At 52.4% G+C, this 23,207-nt stretch overlaps 2 protein-coding genes and 1 long non-coding RNA gene across 8 annotated transcripts in view; 2 read left to right on the top strand and 1 right to left on the bottom strand.

Moving 5' to 3' along the window:
* Window positions 1-8,509, top strand: part of MRPS18A (mitochondrial ribosomal protein S18A) — a 17,083-nt gene extending 8,574 nt beyond the window's left edge. Inside the window, exons 3-6 of one of the 3 annotated variants that reach the window (XM_058734093.1) lie at window positions 2,056-2,163; window positions 4,833-4,956; window positions 5,196-5,265; window positions 8,145-8,509. In XM_058734093.1, the coding sequence (XP_058590076.1) occupies window positions 2,056-2,163; window positions 4,833-4,956; window positions 5,196-5,265; window positions 8,145-8,289 (447 nt within the window). In that variant the 3' untranslated portion in view covers window positions 8,290-8,509. Of the gene's footprint in view, window positions 1-2,055; window positions 2,164-3,491; window positions 3,554-4,012; window positions 4,584-4,832; window positions 4,957-5,134; window positions 5,266-8,144 lie in introns of those variants that run through there. The other 2 variants (XM_058734095.1, XM_058734094.1) reach the window with 2 other exon arrangements.
* Window positions 8,501-22,011, bottom strand: RSPH9 (radial spoke head component 9). Of its 4 annotated transcripts, none has more exons than XM_058734087.1 (6): window positions 21,166-22,010; window positions 17,674-17,839; window positions 15,332-15,461; window positions 14,727-14,873; window positions 9,034-9,159; window positions 8,501-8,662 (listed from the first exon to the last, which is right to left on the bottom strand). In XM_058734087.1, exons 1-6 carry the CDS (start codon window positions 21,582-21,584, stop codon window positions 8,517-8,519), a joined length of 1,134 nt encoding a protein of 377 aa, XP_058590070.1. In that variant the 5' UTR covers window positions 21,585-22,010; the 3' UTR covers window positions 8,501-8,516. The 4 variants fall into 4 exon arrangements, with proteins under 4 accessions (XP_058590070.1, XP_058590072.1, XP_058590071.1 ...); XM_058734089.1 differs by having other exon boundaries at window positions 8,501-8,654; window positions 21,166-22,000; XM_058734088.1 differs by lacking the exon at window positions 8,501-8,662 and having other exon boundaries at window positions 8,923-9,159; window positions 21,166-22,000.
* Window positions 21,545-23,207, top strand: LOC131514272 (uncharacterized). The gene is made up of 2 exons (XR_009263002.1): window positions 21,545-21,655; window positions 22,211-23,207. It is a non-coding gene; the product is annotated as an uncharacterized LOC131514272 (long non-coding RNA).

Below are 23,207 nucleotides of genomic sequence, written 5' to 3'. Positions count from 1 at the left end.
GGGGAGCCTGGATCTCAGTCCCTTTCTTTCCTGCCTAGAATGACCAAGCTACTTCTTAAGTGACACAGTTAAAAGGTGACACTGTCTGGGCCCTGGGCTCTCTAGCTAGTGCGCTGGCTTGTCTGTTGGTTAAGTAGTTAGAATGATTCTTCATCCACCTACTCCCCCCTTTCCCTCAGTGGGCCCATCTCACCTCCCTTCCTCGGGGAGTCATGGGGCCTAGATTATCCTATAATCCCTAAAAGACAACGTTGTTTTCACATGGCCTGCCATGCTTCCAAGAAACCCTCAACTACTCCACAGAGCTCCCAGAAGCCTCTAACTTCCATGTCAACCAGGGATTTAACCCTTCTGGCAGCCAGCCACGCTTGATCCTCCTCAAGGCAGTCTTATCCCCAGGACAAGCCCTCTTTGGGTTCCCTCTTTGGGTCTTCCCCAGAATACTTCCTCCTGCTTTTCACTGGTTAACCTCAAAACAGTTCTTTTTAGGGGGCTCCCATCCCTCTGGGCACCTCTTTTGGCTCCCTTATTCAAAGCCAAAACAAGCATTCACCCTAGAAACTCCATGCTGATGGAGAAAAATATATCTGACCTTTGAATATGGAGTGTTTTTCCATATGGAGCGTGAATTTGCTATTTGCAAAATAAACGTGGAGACATTGTGGCACTGTGAGACCCCTGGCTGACTTTGGGTACTGCTCACTTTCTGGATCTCACTGTCTTCATCTATAAAATAAGATTATGATGCTTCCCTCACTAGGTCATAGGGGTGAAATGGGGTGATACATGTGAACCATTATTAGCACAGAGCTAGGCATACAATGGGGAGTCAATAAATGTTAGCTCTCTCTCCCCCGTCAGGTCCGCCTTAACTTCCTCCCAAGACCTACCATGCGTCTCCACGTTTTCCCCAATGCACTTCTCCATTTCTGGCATGGCTGTGGTAGCCTTGGTAGAAAGTTAGGTAGCAGTGCCCGCACAGCCTTGCATTGCATCCAACCCCCTTTCCCTTTTGCCACTTCTCCCCCAGGAGACAGTATTGCTTTCCTCCCAGAGCCCAGCCTCGCTCTCATGATCCATGGCCTCAATCAGCAAGGCTTTCTAAACTCCCCCTCTTGTAATCAGAGCTGCCTCCCAGATCATTGGCTTATTAATTCCAAGGCTGTGTCACAGGATACAGCAGCAATGGCGGAGGTCATTGCACACGTGGCCTCAGCAGGATTTGAAAGGTGGCATCCAAAATGATGAAAGCAAGGAGGAAGGCGGGGGAGTGTATCTTCCCACGTGTGTTTTAAAAAGAGAGAAAAAGCAGGAGGGTACACGATACCTGCTTGTAGAGGCATAGATCAGGCCTCTGAGATAGGTTCTCAGCCTCAGTGCTGTTGGCATTTGGGGCTGGCTAAATCTGTTGTGGGGGCTGTTCTGTGCCTTGAAGCATTAGCAGCTTCCCAGCTAGATGCCAGTAGCACCCCATCCCCCAGCTGTGGCAATCTAAAATGTCTCAGACATTGTCCCACATCCCCTGGGGGGCAAAATCCTGCCTGGTGGAGAATCACTGGCATAGACTTACCTCTGTAAGATGAAGCTGGAAATGGCACTTTCCTCTGAGAAGGATATGTGGGACGGGAGGGAGACTTCCTTTTAACTGTGTATCCCTGCACAGTTTGAAACCTCTTAGCATATGCATTTATTACTTTTTCCCAAAGCACGAAACATGATGTTCTGGTGTTTTCTTTTGCTTTGTTTTGTTTTGTTTTGTTTGAGGAAGGGAAGATAGTGTTCAGCTGATAAAGCAAACCCCTCCCTCTTGCCATCAACATTAAGTCTAATTGCCACTACTCTTACATGCCACCGTGTGTCTCTGGCCACCCCTAAGGCCCAGTATACAAAAGCTGCAGAACCACCAGCACAGTTCGGGTGGAGAGACCAATCAGCCACTCCCACAGGTCCCCAGAGATGAACTTTCCCCAGCATCTCACCATTTTGGGGGTTGCTCAAGGATCTGAAGCCCCACGTGGCCTTCTCCCTCACTGGCTCTCTTTCTCTGCCTCCTAGATTGAAGGCCGGATGACAGGGACTCCCAAGGAAAGTCCAAACCCCCCTAACCCCACTGGCCAGTGCCCCATCTGCCGGTGGAACCTGAAACACAAGTATGGCTATGAGGTGAGTCTACTCAGACACTCGGTTCTGCATGTCATGGAGGTCATGGTCCCTGGTTCACTTAAGCAGCATCCCCACTCCCCAACCCCAACCCCACCCGCCAGCCACTGCATCTCATAGAGCCACCAAAGACAGGAGCATTTTGTTCAATGGCTCTCAACCCTGGCTGTGCCAGGGAGCTTAAAAAAAAAAAAAAAACCAGCCCCGCCCCAGACATTGATTCCATTGGTCTGGGGTGGAGCCTGGCCATCATGATTTTTTAAAGCTCCCAGGGTGATCCTAATGTGTAGTCAGGGTTGAGAGTCACTAACTTAGATCATGGTCTGGTTGCATGCAGTTCAGACCACCAGGGCCCTGTAACCCAGTCTTGCAGGGCGTGTTCCCAAGGGGATGAAATCAGGATCTAGATTTGGCTTTTTGCCTTTTCTTAGGAGGGTATATTTGGAGAGTCCTCACTATGCTCTGGGGACACATTACTGTCTCTTTCCATACCAAGCTATAAAGGCTCCTGTTCGCTCCAGCTCTTCTAGAGCTGTTGTCTCCACAGAAAGGTGATAATGGTGAATAACAACAAGACGTAACCCGCACTGAGTGCAGGCTCCATGTCAGGCACTGTTGTAAGCATTTACATGTCTTAATTCACTTAGGTTTCACAATATCCCTGTGAAATAGGTATTTTTTTCACCCTTGTTTTCTAGATGAGGAAATTCGAGGCATGGAAAAGCTGATGAATTTGCCTCAGTTCACCCAGCTAGTATCAGAGCCAGGATATAAACTCTAGGGATACAAAACCCAGGCAGAGCCTACTATCCTGACTGCTGTTCGCCATCCTCTCTAGAAACAGGGAGGCCTTGGGGGAAGGGACGCAGCCCTAGAAAAATCCATACTTGTCCTTCAGAGTTCTATTGGTGACATTAAGCACCCTATTTTTAGGTTTCAGGTGATTCAGGCTCTGGGCCAATTTGACCTGCAAGTTGTCCCTGTGCCCCTCTGTGGAATGGGATGACTAAGGGCAGAGATCCCAGTCAGGTGGTAAGAGCAGGAGAGGCCACATGCCCATGGGATCTGAACAGAATGACCCGACTAATCTCCTGGGCCGGGAGCCTTGGCTCTGGGCCACCCAGCAGGGAGGGGGGCTCCTTTCACTCTGCCCTGGGCCCTTCTGCTCATAACTGCCTGAAGTAATCGGAAGCCTGCAGGTCACGGAGCAGTGTTGACAGCTTCTTGTGACATGAAGTTAGTGAGGTTGTGTCCATACTTAGAATCCCAGCTGAAAATGGGGAAGTGAAGCCCACACCTGCCTAACCACCATGGGGCACTCTTTCTACCAGCCGTTTCCAGGAAATGGATTTGGCTGTGTTTATCCAGCAGAAGAAATCCAATCCCCTCCGAGGTAAAGGCTAAAGTTGTTTTCCTTTTACCCCTTTCCACTCAGGACAATGTTATCCTGAGCTGCACAAAGCTGTCGGCTTGCTTGGCAGCCTGCAGTGGGGGGCTGGGGCTGTGGGCCCAGTTTATTAGTCCTGGATAATCTAATCCAAGTTCTTTTCACCAGATTCTAAAGATTACAGGGGTGGGAATTGGGGGCTCGGGTCCCTGAGGAGCTGTCCAGTGATTAAAACAAATCTGCGGTTATACAGCGAGGCGCCTGCCAGGGCAGCAAGTCAGTTTGTGGAACATGACTGCTGAGACTGGCATGCCAGGCCCCTCGGGTGGGCGGGGCTGCCATCTCCATCGGGAAGTAATAGCTTTTATTTAACCCCCTCAGCCACCCTGTGAAAGTTGGAAGGGGAACTCAACTCTGGTCTTGATTTTGGCTCTGTTTGTCCTTGTTTCCTTCACTTGTCCAAAGCGGTCTCACGGTCCAAGGGAAGCCTGAGGATCCATTCACATCTGCTCACAGGGGGCTTAAGAAGATGTGGCATTCAACTTCCCAACCCTGGTCCCCTCCCACTCGGCTCATATGCTGCCTCGCACTTGCAAGGGAAGAGCATAGGTTGGAGGGGTGGTCTGTGTGTATTCTGGCCCCATGGCATGTAGGCTTTGGGGTAGAAATGGTACCCATTTTCCCAGTTTCCCTCTTGTGTGGAAATCTGTGACGTGCCCCCTATCTCACCCAAGGAGAATAACAGACGTTTCATTACCAGAAAAGATGCTGCTGGCGCTTGAAAGATTAATGCACTTTTTTTTTTTTTTTTTTTTTTTAAGAGCAAGCAGGGGAGGGCAGAGGGAGAGAGAAAATCTTAAGCAGGCTCCACGCTCAGCACAGAACCCAACATGGGGCTCAGTCTCACGAACCGTAAGATCATGACCTGAGCTGAATCCAGAGTCCAATGCCCAACAAATTGAGCCACCCAGGTGCCCCAAGATTAACCCTTCTTGAAGAGTTTGTTTTCTAATCTATCAAAGATTCTTATGGAGGAGCTGAGAGCCTTTGGAGTTGGTTATGGGTTGGAAAATCTTATCAAGTTGGGATTTAACTTTTGTTAGGGTAAAGGTGGAACAGTGTGCAAAGCTCTATATAGAAGGTGTGGTATCAGGTTGGTTCCTGAGGGAGACATCAACCCCCTGGAGTGCTGGGGTGGGACGGCCTCCCCTGTAGGCCACAAGGCCCTGGTTCCCTACATCAAACACCTGCCAGCTGAGTGTCTGCAGTTTTCCCTTTCCACTAGGATGTTCTGCTGCTCAGTCAGTTCATCCGGCCTTGCGGGGGCATGCTGCCTCGAAGGATCACAGGCTTGTGCCAGGAAGAGCACCGCAAGATTGAGGAGTGTGTGAAGATGGCACACCGGGCAGGTAGAATGCCCTCTCGGGGCTAAGAGGGGCGGAGGGCTATAGGTGCCATCCCCCCGATCCCACCCCTCGCCGGCCACCCCATGTTCCGGCCCCTCCTGGAAGAGAAATGGACATCCAGAGTCTTCATTATACCCGCCACCTGGTGCCAACTTCCTGCCCCCCTGGGCTTTCCCTCTAGCACCCAAGAGCTGCAAAGGGAGCTACAAGACCACCCCACATGTGCTCTTGCTTCCACCCAGGTCTGTTCCCAAATCACAGGCCTCGGCTTCCTGAAGGATTTGTTCCGAAGAGCAAACCCCAGCTCAATCGGTAAGCAAACCTGGGTGTCAGCACCAGGATCATTTGGCAGGCCCTCGGCTCTCACTGTATTCCACTGGGGAAGCCATTTACTGGAGCTCGTCCCACAGCTCTGAAAGCTAGAGGGCTCCTTGGCTGTCCGTTCCATCCCTCCCAGCATGAGCACCCACCACCGCTGCGGTGGGTGTGCCGTGCACTTCTGTGAGTCTCCCCTGCTGGCCTCAGCCTCTCTCCTCTTCCCTCCCCAGCTGGGCACTTAGCATAGGGGCAAAGAGGGTAAGAAGGTCTGCTGGTTGGGCATTAGAATGTGCTAATCCCCTGTTTATGACATCATACTGAGTTGCTATGGGAATGTCAGAGCACTTCTACAAACTTCGGTATCCCAGCACTAGGGTTACTAAAGGGCAAAATGAGGCCTTAGAAATGGGAGGGCTCTTTGGGGTAGGGCCACTGTGCACGTCCTACACTACAGAGCTTTAGCGTCCACATAGACCAGATTGCAAATGGCGCTCCCTAGAGTCCTGCAGTTAACCTGCAAGGCTGTTCATGGCAGCCTGGGAGGTCCTGAGCTTATGTAGAGGAGAGGAAGGCCCCTAGATCCTGGAATCAATCAGTCTGCCTTTCAGCCTAAGCAGGGTGGCCCCCTCTGGTATAGAAACACATTCCTGTCTCACACTCCCAGACAGCTCCTATACCATACTCATGGTCTTCCTAGATCTGTGATACCCCCTTGTTGAGAGTAGATCTGGGCCCCTGCCCTCCGCAGTCTGTCCAGCTGCTACTATAACTGCTGTCTGTAGGGGACCAAAGATGGTTGAAGCAGAGCAAGACACCGCACCCACAGCGAACCTCTAAGGCTGAGCCCCAACAAAATGGCAGACACAGAGGGTGGGAGGCCAGGCAGCGGACCGGGGGTGCAGGGCCAGAGCTGGGTCTTCACTGACACCTCACCAGCACCCTGGCCCCATGCCCATCTCCACCTGTACCTCCCACGTTGCTAGCTGTGTCATTTGCCCGCAGCCCTGGGGGAGCAGATCATATTAACCTCTTCCTGCCTTTCCTGGACCATTTGGGGGTTGAACCTACCCTCCCTTCTGACTTGTAAAGAGACAGCAGCCGGCCTGAGGACACAATCCATCCTGCCCTCAGGCCTTTGAAGCAAGGCCAGGCTCCCTCCCATATATCCGGTGTCCTTTAACGTGACACGGGATTGATGATGTGTGGGGGCTCTTGAGTTGCAAAAGGCCACTCTGGGGCGGGGGGGGGGGGGGAGGAGGAGGGGAAGTCCTGACTACGAGGAAGTTTGATTCTCTTGCAAGGGACTTTATGATGCCATCCAGAGGTCCTTGAGCTGTCATATACTGGCCCAGGCTCTGCTGGGCCCTGGGGAGCTACACTTCCCTCTTCCCTGGCCCCTTCAGGAGAGATAGAAAGGAGCCTCAGTTCTTCCTAGAGCTGGAGTGTTCCCCAGAGAGCTAACCAGAGGCCACCTAGGCACTCCCCCCTGCCAGCTGGCTGTTCCATGTGGCACAGGCATCAGGCCCAGGGCTAGCCAAAGCCCGGCTTCCCGCTGGTCTCTCCAGGGCAGGGGGAAAACGGCCTTAGGGTAGCAGCTCTGAAGAACCTGGTCAGCCTCAAGATTTTCTGGGGTCCTTGATCCCAATGAGCATTCCTTTTGGGGAGCCTGTTCCCATACTACATCTCTTCACCCCTTCTGAAAACTGGGAGATGGCAGCTCGGGGACCTGCCGGGTGTTCCCCTCCCTTTACCTTTACTCTTCTGCTGTCCCAGCACCACCAGCCATAGACAGGCCATCCCTGGGCCCCACCTACTACACAAAAGTCTCCCTGATGGGGGCACTGACATTGACAATATACTGGAGAGCCCTTCCCTCCCTGCCCATACTTGGAGTGTAGGCCAGCACTTCCCACAGCTTTTTACTTCCTCTCAGAGCTGATCCCTTTGCACGAGGCTAAGAGCAGGAAACCAAGGTCCGGGGGAGTTCAGCTGAAATGTATAAATCAGCAATCTTTTTTTTTTTTTTCCAGTTTTATCCAAAAATTTTCAACCAAGGTGATTAATTTTTTTTAATGAAAAAGTTTCTCATATGAGGGTCTCTAGAGGTGGCTGGGTTGAGCCCCAGCCTCGAGTGGAGGCAGGGGAGGAGCCTGGCTTTGCCATAGCTGAGCTTTCAGGACGAAGGGTGGGCCTCTCTGGACAAGATCCAGGTTTCATTCTGGATGGAGTAAACCCCAGTCCCAGCCGGCATGAGCCACTTTTCCGGGAACTGTCAGGGCCCTGGCCATCCCCAAAGGAGGCCAAAGGACTGTGGGCGGCAGCCATCTTCCCCCACCCCCCTCCTGCTTACAGGAACCTTCCTGGGCTAGGTCTGTGCCACAGGCCCTCACCCTTGGCTCCCATCATGGGTTGGGTGAGGGGCAAGGGTCCTACACCAGTATGGCTGCCCAGGGGATGCTCCCGGAAGGCTGGATTGGCAGAGGGAGCCAAGTGGGGAAGAGGGGAGGATTCCTCCAGGCCTTACATCAGCCTCTCCTCTCCCCATGACTGAGGCCAGAGAGGAATGATCTGCTCTCTGGGCAACCTCTTCCCCCGCCTCCTCCCCCAGCAAGTATACACACAAACACTGACAACTCATAAAGATCAAGGGAGCGCGTGGCCCTGGGCTGCCTGACCCTGGCCACACAGACTTGAGGCAGCAAGAGCCCAGCCCATCTGTTTACAGCACACTCAGTCATTGCTCCCAGGAAAAGCCCCTGCTCCTCAAGAAGAGAAACTGGTGAAAGGCTCTGGCCTGAGGAGACAGTACCCACTCTCCCAGCTCTAGCATGGGCCACTGCCCTCACAGCCACCTCCCTACCCTCCCTCCACAGGTACCTGACCCGCTGGTCCCCCCGCTCCGTCAAGCCCATCTATAATAAAGGCCGCCGCTGGAACAAAGTGCGCATGGCTGTGGGGTCACCCCTCCTGAAAGACAACATCTCCTACTCAAGAAAGCCTTTGGTGCTGTATCACTGACGGGGCAGAGCTTCCTGAGAACGTGATCAGAGCTCCTGTACTCTGGCCCAGTTCCTCCAATGGGCACGGCAGGCACAGGAGGCAATGGACCAACTTCAGTGCCCTCACCCTGCCTGGTGACAGCACTGGGAGGGTGGCGGGGTCCCTGAGCAGCAGTTGTGGTCCTATAACTGGCAGTTCTCCCAAAAAAGAATATCATAAACCAGGCTCATGGACTCCACCACTGGTTATGTGTGCTCACTGCCTGGGAAGTGCCAGGGCCTTGAGCCCATTTCTAGCCAGTTACTGAACGTCGAGTCACTAATCCCTTGTGATAGGCCAAGATGGTTCCCTAGCCCTGTGTTGACTGCCTTCAGCTCTTCACCCTGCAGGGCTTCGAGGAAATAAGTTGAGCTGCCTTCCTCGGAAGGCTCCTGGCTGTCCCCTCCCCTCCCCGACTCCCAGCAGTTTCCACCCACCATCATCTCTCCATCTCTCTCTCCTCTCCTCTCTTTCTCTCTCCCCCTCCCTCGTTAGCACATTCCAGCCCTCTGCCATTTGCTCCAGAGCTGGGTCTCCCAGCGCAGTGGCCTCAGAGCCTGGCCACCAGATGAAGGTGGAGGTGTGGAGAAGCAGCAAAACAGAACAGACAGAGCAAATCCACTGCAATTTATGAAAATAATGTTCAGACTCCACATAAACCCTCCAGGCTGACACCCCTGCCCCCCACCTAGAGCATGAAGGGGAGGTCTATGTTCTTCTCACCGGTACCCACGTAGATGTAGCCACAGTTCTTGGTGCGGGGAGCATGGAAGAAGGTGAGGCCTGGCCAGAGCAGGCTGCGCAGCACCACCAGTGCGTTGCCCCTCTCCATCTGGATGCTCCAGGACCCTGGGAAGAAGCGGGCAGGAGGGGAGACCTTGGATGCCATGGAGCCAGAGCCCTACCCTGTGTGCGAAGGCCCTCAGTTCCTAGGCAGCCTGGCCTGGGTGCTAAGGCTCCGCTGGGAAAAGGGAAGACAATTTAATTATCTGGCGCTTTCCTCCTGATTGCCTTTTTAGCCATTTTGCTGCTCATTAAAACCACTTCCAGAGGGAGGGCAAAGGAAATGAAAAGAGGTGAAGCACACCCTAGTCCATTTTGTTCCTGTCAGCAAGTCTAGTTAAAGGTTGAGTGGGGGAGGAAGTGGAGTCTGCAGGCCGGGGAGATGGGGCCCAGCTCGGGGAGGCTTTCCCAGGCTTCCTCGCCCTATTTGAGAGGTAGTCACCAGTGGCCTGCAGTCCTGGTGCAGTCTGTCCTCTTAGCCACTTTGCTTTCTCTTGCACAGCCCCAGAAGCCTCTGCTCCGGGACGGATTAGACCTGACCGGGGACGCACAGAAGTTGGGCTGTTTCGGGCCTCCCAGCTCAATAGCCCTTCCTGGCAGCTGGGAGCCTGAGAGCCATGCTTGGCAGGAGGGGACTTGGGCTGCAGCTGATGAGCCTTTGTGTGTGCTGGGTCCTGCCCTGGATTTTTGCTCCCCAGACAGAAGCGGCCCAGCCCGGGGCTGAGTTGTGCAGCCATGAGGACTTGGCGGGAAGGGCCTGATCCAGCTCCAGAACCAAGGGAGGGAGCCCCTGTGTGGGAGGAAGGAGCCTGGGAAAATCGCCTCTGGATGCAGATCTGGAGCTTCTATTCCCCTGCGCACTGAGGCCTCTCCCCGGCCCAGCCACAGCTCTGCTCCGGGCCCTGCCAGAAAGGCAAATGCTTTGAAGGTTTTGGTGTTGGACCAGCCAGTGATGCACTGAGAGCTGCGCTGAGGCCTTCATCAGCTGCCAGCTCGGCCCGGCTGCTTGGCTCCCACCACCCCAGCTTCCCACAGGCCTCCTCCAGCCACGGCCCACCCTGGTCACTCCACACCCAACAGCCTCACGGCTCAGTCCGCACCCACCAGGGGCCACCCTGCGTCTGAGAGACCTGGCCACCGGGAGCCCCTGGGCCCAATGGCGGCTCAACCCTGCTCAGGGGGCCATCACCTTCCCCGGGTGCATGTAGGTCAGCTGGCACAGGCCTGCTCAGGAGAGGCCGCCGGCTCAGAGCCCAGCTGAGCACTGCAGCAGCCTGCGCTAGGTGCCACCACCCCTTCAGGAGAAGGTGAAGTAGGAGCCACAGTGTGGGCTTCACTCCACTCCCCCAAGCCCACACGGTGCTGGCCAGCGGCGTCGAGAAGGAAGAGGGCCCCTGGGTTACCAGCCCCGACTGGGGCACTGGCTGGCCAGAAAAGGGGGTAGAAGTTCCCCTAGCTCCTACAACTTTCCTGTCTGGGCACCTGAGGTTCTCTGCCTCCCAGACCTGCCCTCAGAGTTCGAGAGGCCCTAGCCTGCTGCTTTCCCAGTCACTCATTACAGAAAACAGGTTGCCTGAGGGTAATGAGAGCAAGGGTGTGACAGAACAAAGTGTCCCAGTGCACCATATTCAGCTTTTGGCCAGAAGCACAGACCCCAGGAAGGTACATTCCCTAACCACCACCACCACCCCCCCCCAATCCAGTCACACACAGTACCCAGAGCATCATCTGGGGACAGTCCTTGCCCTTGGAGCCCGCAGTCCCACAGCTTTCTTGAACTGAAAAGGGTCAGGCTCTGCCTCACTTGTCTCTGTCCACCCAGGAGGGCAGCTTACAGCCTGCCTGAGCCAAATGCCCTGGAGAAATGAAATCCTGGAGTCCCCCAGCCTAGACTGCTCTCAGTTCACAGTTGCCAGCCCTTTAACACACCCTGGCAGGGGCCGGCTCCTGACCTTCCCTTGCACAAGGCTGCCCACCTACAGTTTGGCCCCTTCCTCCTGCTCCCCAGTAGATGAAGGGGCCCCACCCCCGCCAAGAGCAAGGGGAAAGATGGCAGGGATGCTAGAGAAATGCAGTGCCCCCACTGGGGTAGGGGGCAGTGCCAAGCAGGCTGCAGGGTGCTGATGGAGAACGGAAGTGGCGTGTGAGGGCCCAGCCAGCCAACAGCACTGCCTCCCTCCCTCCCTTGCATTCCTGTCACACTCCTGTCCTCCTTGTCCCTGGCTCAGCTGGTCGCCCAGGAAACACAGACTCCCAACGTGCCAGGAGTCACGTAGCGTCTACCTGGAGAGCCAGGCACTTGCTGTCACCTTCACCCACTTTTATTGCAAAGGCTGGAAAGGCTGGACCCCCAGCCACTGCCACCATGTCCTCTCAGACTCCAGAGGAAGCAGCCTCCTATGGTCCTGGTCTCTCCCAAGTCCCCAAAACGCCCGTCCTTCTCCCTGGCAGCCAGCCAGTCCTCTACAAGCTGTTTTTTGAGGATGTGTTGGGGGGCAAGTTAGTAAATCAGGAATGGAGCCTCTTGGCAGGAAGTCCTCCTGGGTTGCCCCAGGGTCAGGGGTCTCACTTTGCTAGTGGAAGCCTCAGTCTAGGGTATGTGTCATAATTACATTCTCCTGCCCTCCTGGAAAAAAGGGTAGCAAAGCTCTGAGATTACATTTGAGGGGGCGAGTGGGCCAGACTAGGGAACAGGGCTCTCCAGCCACAGCAGATGGTTTTAAACTTTCTCCTCAAATCAGCCCCACACTTCTCACACACACAGAAATAGCCATGGTCCCTTTTCTCAGAGCAGCCGCTCCCCCCACACCAGGGCCACAAGTTATGGGCAAGCCCCCTGGTCCAGAAGCACCCGTCAGCCAGGCTTCCAAGGGACTGGGTGGAAGGAGCCACCTGCACACACACCCCCAAGAGAAAGCTGATCTGGGCACTGTGTTCCTCACCTGTCTGCAGCATTCCTGACTCCTGTCCCCTGCCTCCTCCCCAACCAAGGCCACATTTGAAAGGTAGTTCTCCTGGCAGGCAGGCATCTTGCTGCCCTCTGCTGCCTGAACTGGGCGTTGCTGCCTGGCTCACAAGTGCTGGAGCCCAAGCGGTCCAGCACCTGGCAGTTTCCTGAGATCTGTGGGCTCCAGCCTTCAAGTGGGGTAAGGAGAGGAGCCCTGCTCCCCAGGGGACCGGTGACCTTTTGTGTGAGGCACCTTCTATTTTACATTTTCACTACCCATCCAGTTTCATTTGATCTTTCAAAACTCTGTGAGGCAAAGACGGTGTCCGTCTTGGACACGACGGCATCCTGCAGCCTGGCACACGGCACCTGCCCAGTGGCTATCTGCTCAGTGAAAGGTTAAGGAGCACTGAACGGCAGAGTGCTGCCGAGAAGTCTGGCCTGACCTGGTGCTCCATCTGTCCCCCCTGACTGCAGCCCAAGTTCCGAGAACTCTCGGCTGCTGCCCTTCATGCACAAGGAGGAAGGCTGCCCCCAAAGCTACCCACTCCCACAAAACTCTGCAGACCCCAGGGCACAGCAGGACAGCCGGGGAGGGTAGTGGTGGCACCAGGCAATGTCCCTCCCCATCCTCTCTTCAGCCAGGGCTTGCCCAGGAACAAGCTGCTGAGCTGGCCCTACCTCCACCGGCACAGAGAGCAGGAGTCCTGGGGACAGGCCCAACCTAAACCATACCTGCTAATGGGTGACAGAGTCCCCTAAACAGTCACTTCAGTCCCAGAAAGGAAACTGATCCTACCTGGGCAGAAAGCGACTGCCCAAATCCATTCCTCCAGCCAGTGCTGACGTCCCAGGGAAGAACTCCTGGGCCCCACTTAGCAGCCAGGCCCCTGTGGCCACTATCTGCTTTGCAGACAGCCAACCAGCACCCTCTCCTCCTTCCCTGGCAGGTAAGGGAGTCCGGGAGCAAAATCAGAGTGTCTGCTTTTCCCCTGACCACCCACACTTCCACCCCCCACACCATGGGCCCCTTTCTAAGCTCCGGGAGGTTTGACTCGGGTACCCCCATGTGGCAGTGGCCAGAGTGGCCATTCCTTGCTGGCAGCCCTTACCCACTTGGGACCATCACTGGCCCCTGGGGTGCTTCAGTAGCCATGAAATGGCCTCCAGATCCTTGTGTGGCCCTATTTCATCCCTCCATGCACCAGTGCCTTATTGTCACAGACCTGTTCACGAGCCGCTGGCAGCTCCTGCCGCCTTGCCCTAGGCCTCCTACCCCTTGGCCTTCTCGATCCTCCCTGGCCTGCCCCAACTCCCCTCTAAGGCCTTTTTGCTGCTCAAAATAGCCCTAATAGAATTACTGATTTTCATTTGAGTCCCTACTATGTGTGAGGCACTGCTATAAGCATTTTGTGTGCGCACTCAGTTCTCACGACAACCCAATGAGGTAGAAAAGGTCAGTATTCCCTTGGGGGAATGAGGAAATGGAGGCACGGGGAGACTGAGGAGCTTGCCCGAGGTTACACAGCGAGTAAGTGGCAGATTCAGAATCCCAGCCCAGAGCCCTTGCCTCTGCCATCCCACTCTCACCCTGACTGGGAGTGGCCGTGGCTCCTCAGAAGTGTTTCCCCTGTGTGGTGGGCGTGGGTGCTGTCCTGCTGTTCCCACTACCTGCTTAGAAGGAAACACTAATCTACTTGACACCACAATTCATGCCAGAGGCCTGGAGTCTAAGGCCCTAACATTTGCTGTGTCGTGGACTTTAGCCCTGTTTCTTCACCTGTAAAATGGGGATAACAACGGTCTCTACCTCCCAGGTTGGCTGTGACGATAAGGGATGGAGAGGGCTGAGCACACAAGTAGTGCCATTGCTTTTATGCATCGTCATTACTATCCTTATCGCTGTCCCTAGCGTTGCCATCATCAACAGCAGGTCCCTCCGGTTGGAGAAACACCAAACACGGGGAGGAAAAGAGGCAGGGGTGCTGCATCAGCACCTTGAGTCTGGCCCCCGGTTGCCCAGAGCCTGGCAACTGTCTTGGGCTAGGGCATCCAAGCAAGAGCGTCTTCCCAGGGCTTGCGAAGCTCAGAGGAAGGAAATGGGGTCTCTGTGACCCCATCCCCCAAACTCTGGGTGTGTACCTGGGCCAGGTGGGCCCTGAAGAACGGGAAGACCGCGGAGGCTGCACGTCTTAAGATTAAAAAGTACCACACACATAGCAGGAAGCAAATGTACAGAACTCATTTCCTTAGCAGGTTGGCCCTTCGGTCGGTCAGCAGCCACTCACGGAGCACCAGCTATGTGACAAGCACCGGATCTAACCGCAGAACTTACAACGGAGATGGATGTGTGGCTGGTATTTTCAGGGATCTTTTCAGAGATGGTTGGGGGAGGATTCTCAACCTGCCTCCTTCAAGACCAATAATGGAAATCAGAAGAGGCACCGAGGGACTTCCTTTCTGTGGAAGACAGTACTTCCTTTTGTCTGCAGACACATACCGTCTGTTTATTATGAGGTGGGCCTGTATTGGGCCCTGGGGAAGCCCCCACCCTCAAGGACCTCCAGTGAGCCACCCGTTCCCACTCGGGCCCTTGGTTCCAATCTCAGAGGAGAATGGCAGATAGCATGACCCACTGCTCTGACCTGGGGGCAGACCCAATGTCCTCAAGGTAATGGGCTATTACCTTTGGGGATGTCATGCTCTAAGGAGTCCATGAAGTCCAGGGAGGGATCCAGGTCAGCCTTCTCAAGCAAGGTCTTGTTCTTCAGCTGAACAGGCTCCCTGAAGTGGAAGTAGGAACTGAGCTTCTTGGCTTCAGACAAAGAGAGTCCTAAAAGAAGGTGGTATGGTCAGCCCCAAACCACACAGCACCCCCTTTCTCCACGCACAGGGACCATATGGAGGGGCCTGCAAACGACTCAGTCAGAGACTGACCGAGAACTAAAGGGAGAAAAAGGAGTAGTGTTCTGTCAGCCAAAGCTTGGCCCAGGCCCTGCAATGAGGAGAGATCAAGGAGGAAGAAGGTGGGAAAGGCAGGGAGCCCAGACCCACGCAAAGCCTGGGACCCAGGTAGGAGAACCCTCAGGCAGAAAAGAGTGGGGTCCAGTGACTGGGCAGCCCATGCCAACCACCGATGCCAGGCCATTGGGCACATCTTTCCAAGTGATATGGCCACAGCTGTTCTTTCTCTGAGGAAGTGAACAGTTTCCCCAGAATTCTCAGAATGTATCCGACTATGCTTGGAAAGAGACGCTTTCCTGCCCTTGAGAGGGGCCCTGGAGAACTCACCTTCAAAAGTCCGATTGACATGGACAGGTCCAAAAGGGGTCTTAAAAAGGGCTCCTCGGGGGATGATAGCCACAGCCTTGTCAATCTGGTCAATGATAGACACCAAGCGGGTCTCTTCCTTGATCTGGACCTAAGGAGACGGGATGAGCCACCCTGCCAGAGTACTGTGCCCACTCACCACTGGTGCAAAGGCCCTCTGTATGACCATCTGACCTGGGTCACCACAGTGTAATGCCAACTCCATGGAAAATCATGCTGGGCAAGCCCTCGCCTTCCCTCCGCTCAAGATTTTCTTCCGTTCTTCCTTCCTTCCCTCCCTCCCTCTTTTTTAAATTGTTAATACAGACTGATCGTGCAATATTTAAAACTACTATAAAAAAGTAGTCTCTCTTGCCCCATCCCTAGCCCCCCAACTGCCTTCACTGGAGACAACCACCATTAACAGCTTCTTATATTCTCTTCCAGAAACATATCATATTTAAATGTTCTTATTTTGCCTTTTTAAAATACAAAAGCAATCATGCTTGTTGTAGAATATTAGGTAATATGGAAATCATTTATTAAATACTTAAAGGAGGGGTGCCTGACTGGCTCAGTTGTTAACCAGCCAACTCTTGGTTTCTTTTGGCTCAGTTCATGATCTTGTGGTTCATGAGTTCAAGCCCCACATCAGACTCTGGGCTGATGGTGCAGAGCCTGCTTGGGATTCTCTCTCTCCCTCTCTCTGTGCCCCTCCCAACTCTCTCTCTTCTCTCTCTCAAAATAATAAACTTTAAAAAATAAATAAAATACTTGAATTAAAACCACTTAAAATCCCACCTCCTAAAGAGAATCACTAATAACATATTGGTATATATATATATATATATATATATATATATATATATAACAAAATTAGAGTCACAGTTCATATTGTTTCAGATCCTGCTCTTTAAATTAACATTATTTCTCAAGCATCACCTCATATCATAACATTTTTATGCAGATGAAATTTGGTTACAATCAATATCAAGGGCCACCCTGAATAAAAGGACTTCATAGAGGTGTCTGTGGGAAAAGCAGCACTTAACAGGGAAAATGTGTCACCAGGGACCCTGAGAGTCACTCAGCCACCTATTTCCCATGAGCTGCCAACAAGAAATTTTATAAATTAGATAGAAACTAAGACTCAGTATGTGGCCAGGCCAGGGGCTTCAATTGTGTTACCTCATGTAATATGCACAAGCCTACAAAGTAGTTATAATTATCCCAATTTTATAGGAATAAGACTCAGGGGGGTTAAGTTTGTCAGGGGGAGAGGGGAAGAGGAGTGGGGATGCCAGGTGAGGCATCACAGGCCTAGACCTAGACTTTTGGTATCATCCAGGTTCAAGGGCAAAGACTGTGTTTTGAATCCCACGTTTGTCAAGTTTCAATATGTTGAGCTCCTTATGTTTTGACCTAGCAATTCCATTTGTAGGAATTGAACCTTCAGACACCGTGCACATAAAATGGAAATGACGTTATATACAAGGTCATTCACTGTGCCCCTGCTTGTCAGAGCTAAAATTTGGAGACCTGCATTTCATGAATAAGACTCGTGAAATTCAGTACATTCATGCAATGGTAAAAAGAATGGGGAGGCTCTTTAGAGCACTGACATAGAAAGACCCCCAAAATATATTAGGTAAAAAAAAAAAAGCAAGGTGCAGAGCTGTGTGCATAACATGCTGCCACTTGTTTTGTCTTAAGATAAACAGAGAATATGTAGAGGTAAGGTATTTGCCGAGGCTTGCATTTGCATAAAGTGCCTCGGAAGTTGGCTTCTGAAACTTTAATGTGTATTCGAATCCCCTTGGAATGTGTTAAAATTCAGATCCCGATCCCAGCCCAAGATTGTACATTCCTAACTCGCAGGGCATGGTGATGCTTCTGATCCAGACTGCAATTTGTGTAGCAAGATTTGGACACGCGTGCACATACACATAAAATGGTTACATTGATGCCCCCCCTCTCCCAGAAAGTGGGCCTGGGTGACCGGCAGACAGGGATGAGAGGGACATTTTCGCTAAATTCCTTTTTGTGTCTTTGAATTTCGAACCATGTGGATATATTATCTAGAAAAATAAAAACATATAAAAAGATACAAGAGGCTGTGCACATCCCAGTGCCCCGGAGTGCAACACAGACCCCCCTCTCCCCGCCCCTGCCCAGAGCCAGGTTGCTGACAGAGTGGCTCATCCACTCTCCCCCGTGTCGCTCAGGAGCTGAGTGGGGTTATGTTGATGCCCCCACAATTTCTATTGGGCTGGGTTTTGGATAGCCCAGGCTTTCTTTGTCCTCCTCCTCTTGTCTTCACTTACCACCACTTCCTCTTCAAAGACCTTTCCGCCCTCCTTTATCTTCTGCAGCTCAGTGTGTTCATACTCATGTGAGGGGTCCCCCATGAAGCGGCCCTTCACCACAGACGTCTGTGCCATCATCTCCTCCGTGGCAGGGGGCAAGAGGCTCCACTCCATGCAGTTCAGGCTGCCAACAACATCGCCATGGGCCTGGTTCCCAACTACCCCTCTCACTCAGGCTTCCTGCCACTGCTCCTTCTCTTGAGGGATGAAGCTCAAGAAAAGAGTCAGTCACAGCTCTCCCCTTGGAAGGTGTACCCCACCCCCACATGTGATGCAAATTCCATTTTATTTTGTAAAAGTTCACAAAAGCTTCATGTATGCCAAAATTCCAAGAACTTCTTCCTAGATATCTGCACTGTGAGATTCCTGATGAGTTTCTAGAACCTCAATTACAGGCAACTCCGCTTTGCTGAACCCCAAATTCATGCTCAGCCTGCCTACTGAACCAACAGCATGGCCATCTTCCCGCATTTCTCAGGGAAGCCAGCTTAGGCCGCAGGGCCCATCCTCTGAGGTCTCCAGCGCTGACCAGCCAGATGCTTCTTTCCCCTCCCACCAGGAGAGGGCATCCTCCCCTCCACTCTAACCCACTTGGCCTGTGTCGCAGGCTGCTCATCTTTCTGCCCTTCCCTCTCTGCTGGCTCCTTTCTCAACATCAAAACTTCTCAGCTTCCCAAATCAACACCCCCCAAGTCCATGGCCTGCTAAAAAATATCCTCTTCCTGTCCCCCTCTCCTCTCTCTCCAGCTCTGAATAATAATCTCAGAACAGGGGTGCCTGGCTGGCTCAGTCCGTAGAGTATATGCCACTTGATGTCAGAGTCATGAGTTCAAGCCCCACGTTGGATGGGAGGCCTACTTAAAAAAACAAACAAACAAACAAACAAAAAACACCTCCGGGGCGCGTTGGTGGCTCAGCCGGTTGAGCATCTGACTCCTATTTTTGGCTTAGGTCATGATCCTGGGGTTGTGGGATTAAGTCTACTTGGGATTCTTTCTCTCTCCCTCTGCCCCTCTCCCCCATGCTCGCTCTCTAAATAAATATCCCAAAACAACTTGCTCTGTGAAAGCCTTTCTTCCCCTCCCCTTCACTCTGCCCACTACATGGTCATTTCTGCCCCCACCATCCCCAAAAAATGGCTTAGGAGGTCATTCAAGGGACCTAAAAACCAACAAATGCATTCCATTTCTGTTTCCTTTGACATCTCCCTTCTCCCTCCTTCACTGCCCTAAATATTCCCAGGGATCTATTCTTGCCCCTCGTTTTCTCTCTGCAGGCTGGCCCACCTGACTCTTAAGAGACTTAGGTACTGTCTAGTTGGTATCCAGAATCCAACCACCTCTTACCACTCCACTGTTCCCCACTGGTCCAAGTCCCTATCTACTCTTACCTAGATATTACAGTAGCCTCCTAACTGGTCTCCCCAATTCCATACCTGCTCCCCTTTCAGTCTCATTCCCACCCAACTGCTAGATCGTGTCTCTGTGCACAAGCTTCCCACACTTCCCATGAAGCCCACTCCTTGCAATGCCCACAAAGCCCTGCAAGATTGTCCTCGGTCCCTTACCTCTCTGACCTCATGTCTTACAATGCTCCTGCTCACTTACTCCTCTCCAGCCGCACTAGCTTCTATGGGGTTCCACCAACACTAAACACACATCTGCCTTGAGCCCTTTTCACTTGCCTGGAATTCTCTTCCTTCAGATAAACACATAGCTCACTTTCTCAGTTGCTTCAGGCCTCTTCACAAATGTTACCTTATCAGAGAGACTGTCTCTGACCGCCCTATTTAAAACAGTACCCCATGCTGTATTCTCTACCCCTCTAGGCACTGCGCACCAGCAGACATGCAATGTATGTGTGTTTATATAGTTTCACACACACACACACACGTTGTAATGTAAACTCTATAAAGGCAAGGACTTTGTCTCATTTACTACTGAATTCCTGGTGCCTAGATCAATGCCTGGCACATAGTAGGTGCTTAAGAGATAAAATCTTATGGAACAAAATGAGTCCCCAGTCTCTATCTTCAGTCCAGATTTTTTTATCTGGACTTCAGATTTGTACTTTAATGTGCCTCCTATGACCCTGCTCCCCAGTCACCTCATATCAAGTTCACTGGGGCTTCCCTAGTCCTACTTCCGGATTTCTGTCCCTGTGGGTGGCACCAGCACTTACCCAACTGCCTTAGCTGGAAGGAGGGTCAACCTTGACCTCTTCTTCACCTGCCCCATTCAGGCCCAAGTCCTGACAGTGCTACCGTCTACATCTTTCCCACCCATCTCCTCCCCTATTCCCTCAGCTACCTCTTCCTTTCAGTCTCCTTCATCTTAACACTGCAACACACTCCTGAATGCTCACCCACTTCCAGGCCGGCATGCCCACTCAGATATAAACAGGCTCTTGTTGCTTAAGGCCCCTCAATGGCTCCCCATAGCCTACAAACAAAGTTCAACCACCCCCTCCCCGAGCCTCTCCATCCAGTCTGCATAAACACCCTTGCCCGCCACCATCACGTTTACCTACCTGCTGTTCTCCCAAACACTCCAAGTCCATTGCAGCCAAGATTGCAGAACCATTCCCTCTAACTGGCATGCCTTTCCCTCACACCTTCCTGAGGAACTCATCAGCTTTCAGATCTCAACAGATCTCTTACTCCCTTAGCAGCCTTATTTAATTGCTCTCTAGAAGGCCTTGGTCCCCCTTTGTATACATTTCTGTTCAGGTGTTAACACACTTTGCTGTAATCGCAGGGTTATGTGTCGGTCTTCCTTCCTAGGATGTGAGTAACTTGGAGACTGGTGAGACTTGGCCATCTTTGTAACCCTGCCTACACAGAACGCATCCAATCAATGTTGCATTGATGCACGACAGATACATGAAGCCTCCAACTCCCTGCGGCCTGAAAGGGTTGTTTTGTAAGGTGGTGAGCTTCCCAGCATCGCTGCGGGTAGTCAAGACTGGCAGGATGGCCCTGTATGGTAGCGTCCAGTGAATTTTCCCCAGTTTGATATCCCTCTTCTACTATTCTGCATTGGTTCTCTACTTCCTAGACTGCCTCCTTTTGTGAGCCAACTCCTACTCCACCAAAGATGCTCCTGCATCCCCTTCTAAACAGCACCTCATTACCTTCCAGGGCTTCTAACCCTTTCCAAACTGCCCTCAATACCAGGACGTACCTAGCGTCCACTCCAGGTCTCCATTGTCCAGGAACTTTCACCTTGCTCTGCCTACGTTCTTAGCCCGGCCTCTGTTATAAACCCACCAGCCTCCAAATTGTTCTCCTCCCCCTGTCCCGCCCCTGCTCTGCGCTGTTCTCATGTCCCCCACCCCCACCCCCACCCCACCTTGCCCTATAGGCCTCCCTCCTTTCGATTCCATCCACACCCACCCCATCCCAGCCTCCTAGTGGCGCCCCCTTCAGTAGCCCGGGGCCTCTGCCTCCACCTGTAGAGGGTCTTGCGTGGTGCGAGCTGGTCCTCACTCAGGCCCTGCGCGATGTAATAATCGGCGACAAGGCCGAGGATGCGGCCCCAAAAGAGGACCCGATCATAGCGGTAGTCGCGTTTCACCAGCATTAGAGAGGTAAGTAGAGAGGCCCGACGGTCCGGGCTGAGGCCCTGCCCACTGCCGGACGCCAGCTCCAGGGACAGCAGGAGGCTCTCTGCGTCCATCGTGCCCAAGGCTCGGCTCAACGCCTGCCAGGTTGCTAGGAGAAGCTGTCTCCATGGAGACCAAAGCCCTGCCCTCCGTAGGGCAGTAAAGATTCCACTCACCGCCTGTGGGCCCCGCCCTCTTAGAGCCTCAGGCCAGCCCTGCTCCCCACCCAGCCCTTCAGAAAAGCTGGGTCGCACACTAGCTCCCATACTTTCCTTCTTGCGTTGGGGACCTCATGTGTTCAGCTGTGACAGTAATGGCGTAGTTTCCCCTAACATAGGTAGGCTACAGTGTGGGATTGAAGGTCCCCAGTTCCATAGATATTTTTGCCTTTCCCTGAGCCCTTCAAATAGTTGACATTTATTGAGTCCTCATTCTATATGGAATGGGGGCTTGGAAAGAAAACAGAACAGTGACATTAGCTGTATTATTTCACCCCAGTTGTGTCCCTTCTTAGCCTCAGAATTGTGTAAAGAATTTGTGATCCTCCTGGCTCTAAAAGTCTGAGAATCTGGAGCACCTACATGGCTCAGTGGGTTAAGCACTCAACTCTTGATTTCCACTCAGGTCATGATCTCACAGTTTGTGAGTTCAAGCCCCCCATTCCGCTCAGTGCTCACAGCGCAGAGCCTATTTCGGATCCTCTGTCTTCCGCTTTCTGCCCCTCCCCTGTGCATGCTCTCTCCCTCAAAAATAAACAAACATTGAAATAATAAAAAAGTCTAGGGATCTAAGATAATTAATCCCCCTGCCCCCACCCCCAAGTCCTACAGAATGGGGTCCATCGTTCCATTCTCTTCAGTCTTCATGAGATGTCTATTTACTCCTTCCATAGGACTATTCCACCCAAGTGACAAATGGAAACCTAGGCACTGGGGCAAGGTACGGAGCTACACCTTGGGAAAACAGGATGTGAAGAGAAATACAAAAAGGATGACATTTACAAAAAGGATGACATCACTTGCCACCTACATTTAGCTATCTCGGGCACCACAACAGTTGCCTTTAGGCCCAAATGGTAGCAACACATGAAAGGCCAGAACCCCACTGCAGCTGGGGCTCTTCACTCCCTGGGCTAGAGAGACTACTTCACACCCACCTCTGGAGTCCCCAGCCAAGGTCAAACAGATGAACAGATGCCTACAGCAAGCTTGTTGTCAGGGAAGGAGATTGGACTTGTTAATATTAACTGATCTCATTTCTGGATTCCTTTGGAGAGGACTCATGGAATTGGAATGACCTGAGCCCCAGTGCCAAGCCAAGACAGAAATACGTGTCTAAATTACCCAGATAATTACTTTGTTTTGATTATCTGGGCATTGTTTATAAAGACTTTTAAAATTTGAGGGAGCTGACGGTCTAATGTGTCTTCCATCTCAAAAAACAATTTGTAACTCCCCTGTTGAAAACTCTCCCTCTGCTCAGACCCTTTGGTCTATCCATTCCCAAGTGGGAGGTAAGGCCCTGTTCCTTTTGTAAGGCAACATCCTCAGATAGAAAACTAGCAGAAATTCTAACTGGTGAAATAGGCTTCAATTGGTCATAGCCCCGAAAGTAACTCAGACCTTTCGTTCTCATTGATTCCAGATTTACTTACCACTTATTAATGGCAGGTGCCTTGTCAGGAACCATTGTGAAGCCAGAAAAGGAAGTCCTGAGGCCTTCCGATGCTACCACTTTTGGCAGACTGAATCAGGTTAACTATTTCAGAGTAAGACCACACAGTACTAAGCCTCTGGAGCCAAGTGGACTGGGTTAGAATCCAGGTTTCACCATGTAGGCAAGTTGTTCAATTTCCCCAAGCCGCATCTATAAACTGGGAACAATACGTA

This window comes from Neofelis nebulosa, chromosome 6, assembly GCF_028018385.1.
Source record: "Neofelis nebulosa isolate mNeoNeb1 chromosome 6, mNeoNeb1.pri, whole genome shotgun sequence".
Classification (NCBI taxonomy): domain Eukaryota; kingdom Metazoa; phylum Chordata; class Mammalia; order Carnivora; family Felidae; genus Neofelis; species Neofelis nebulosa.
Note: the sequence above shows the minus strand (reverse complement) of the source record. Positions and strands in the feature narration are given on the sequence as shown.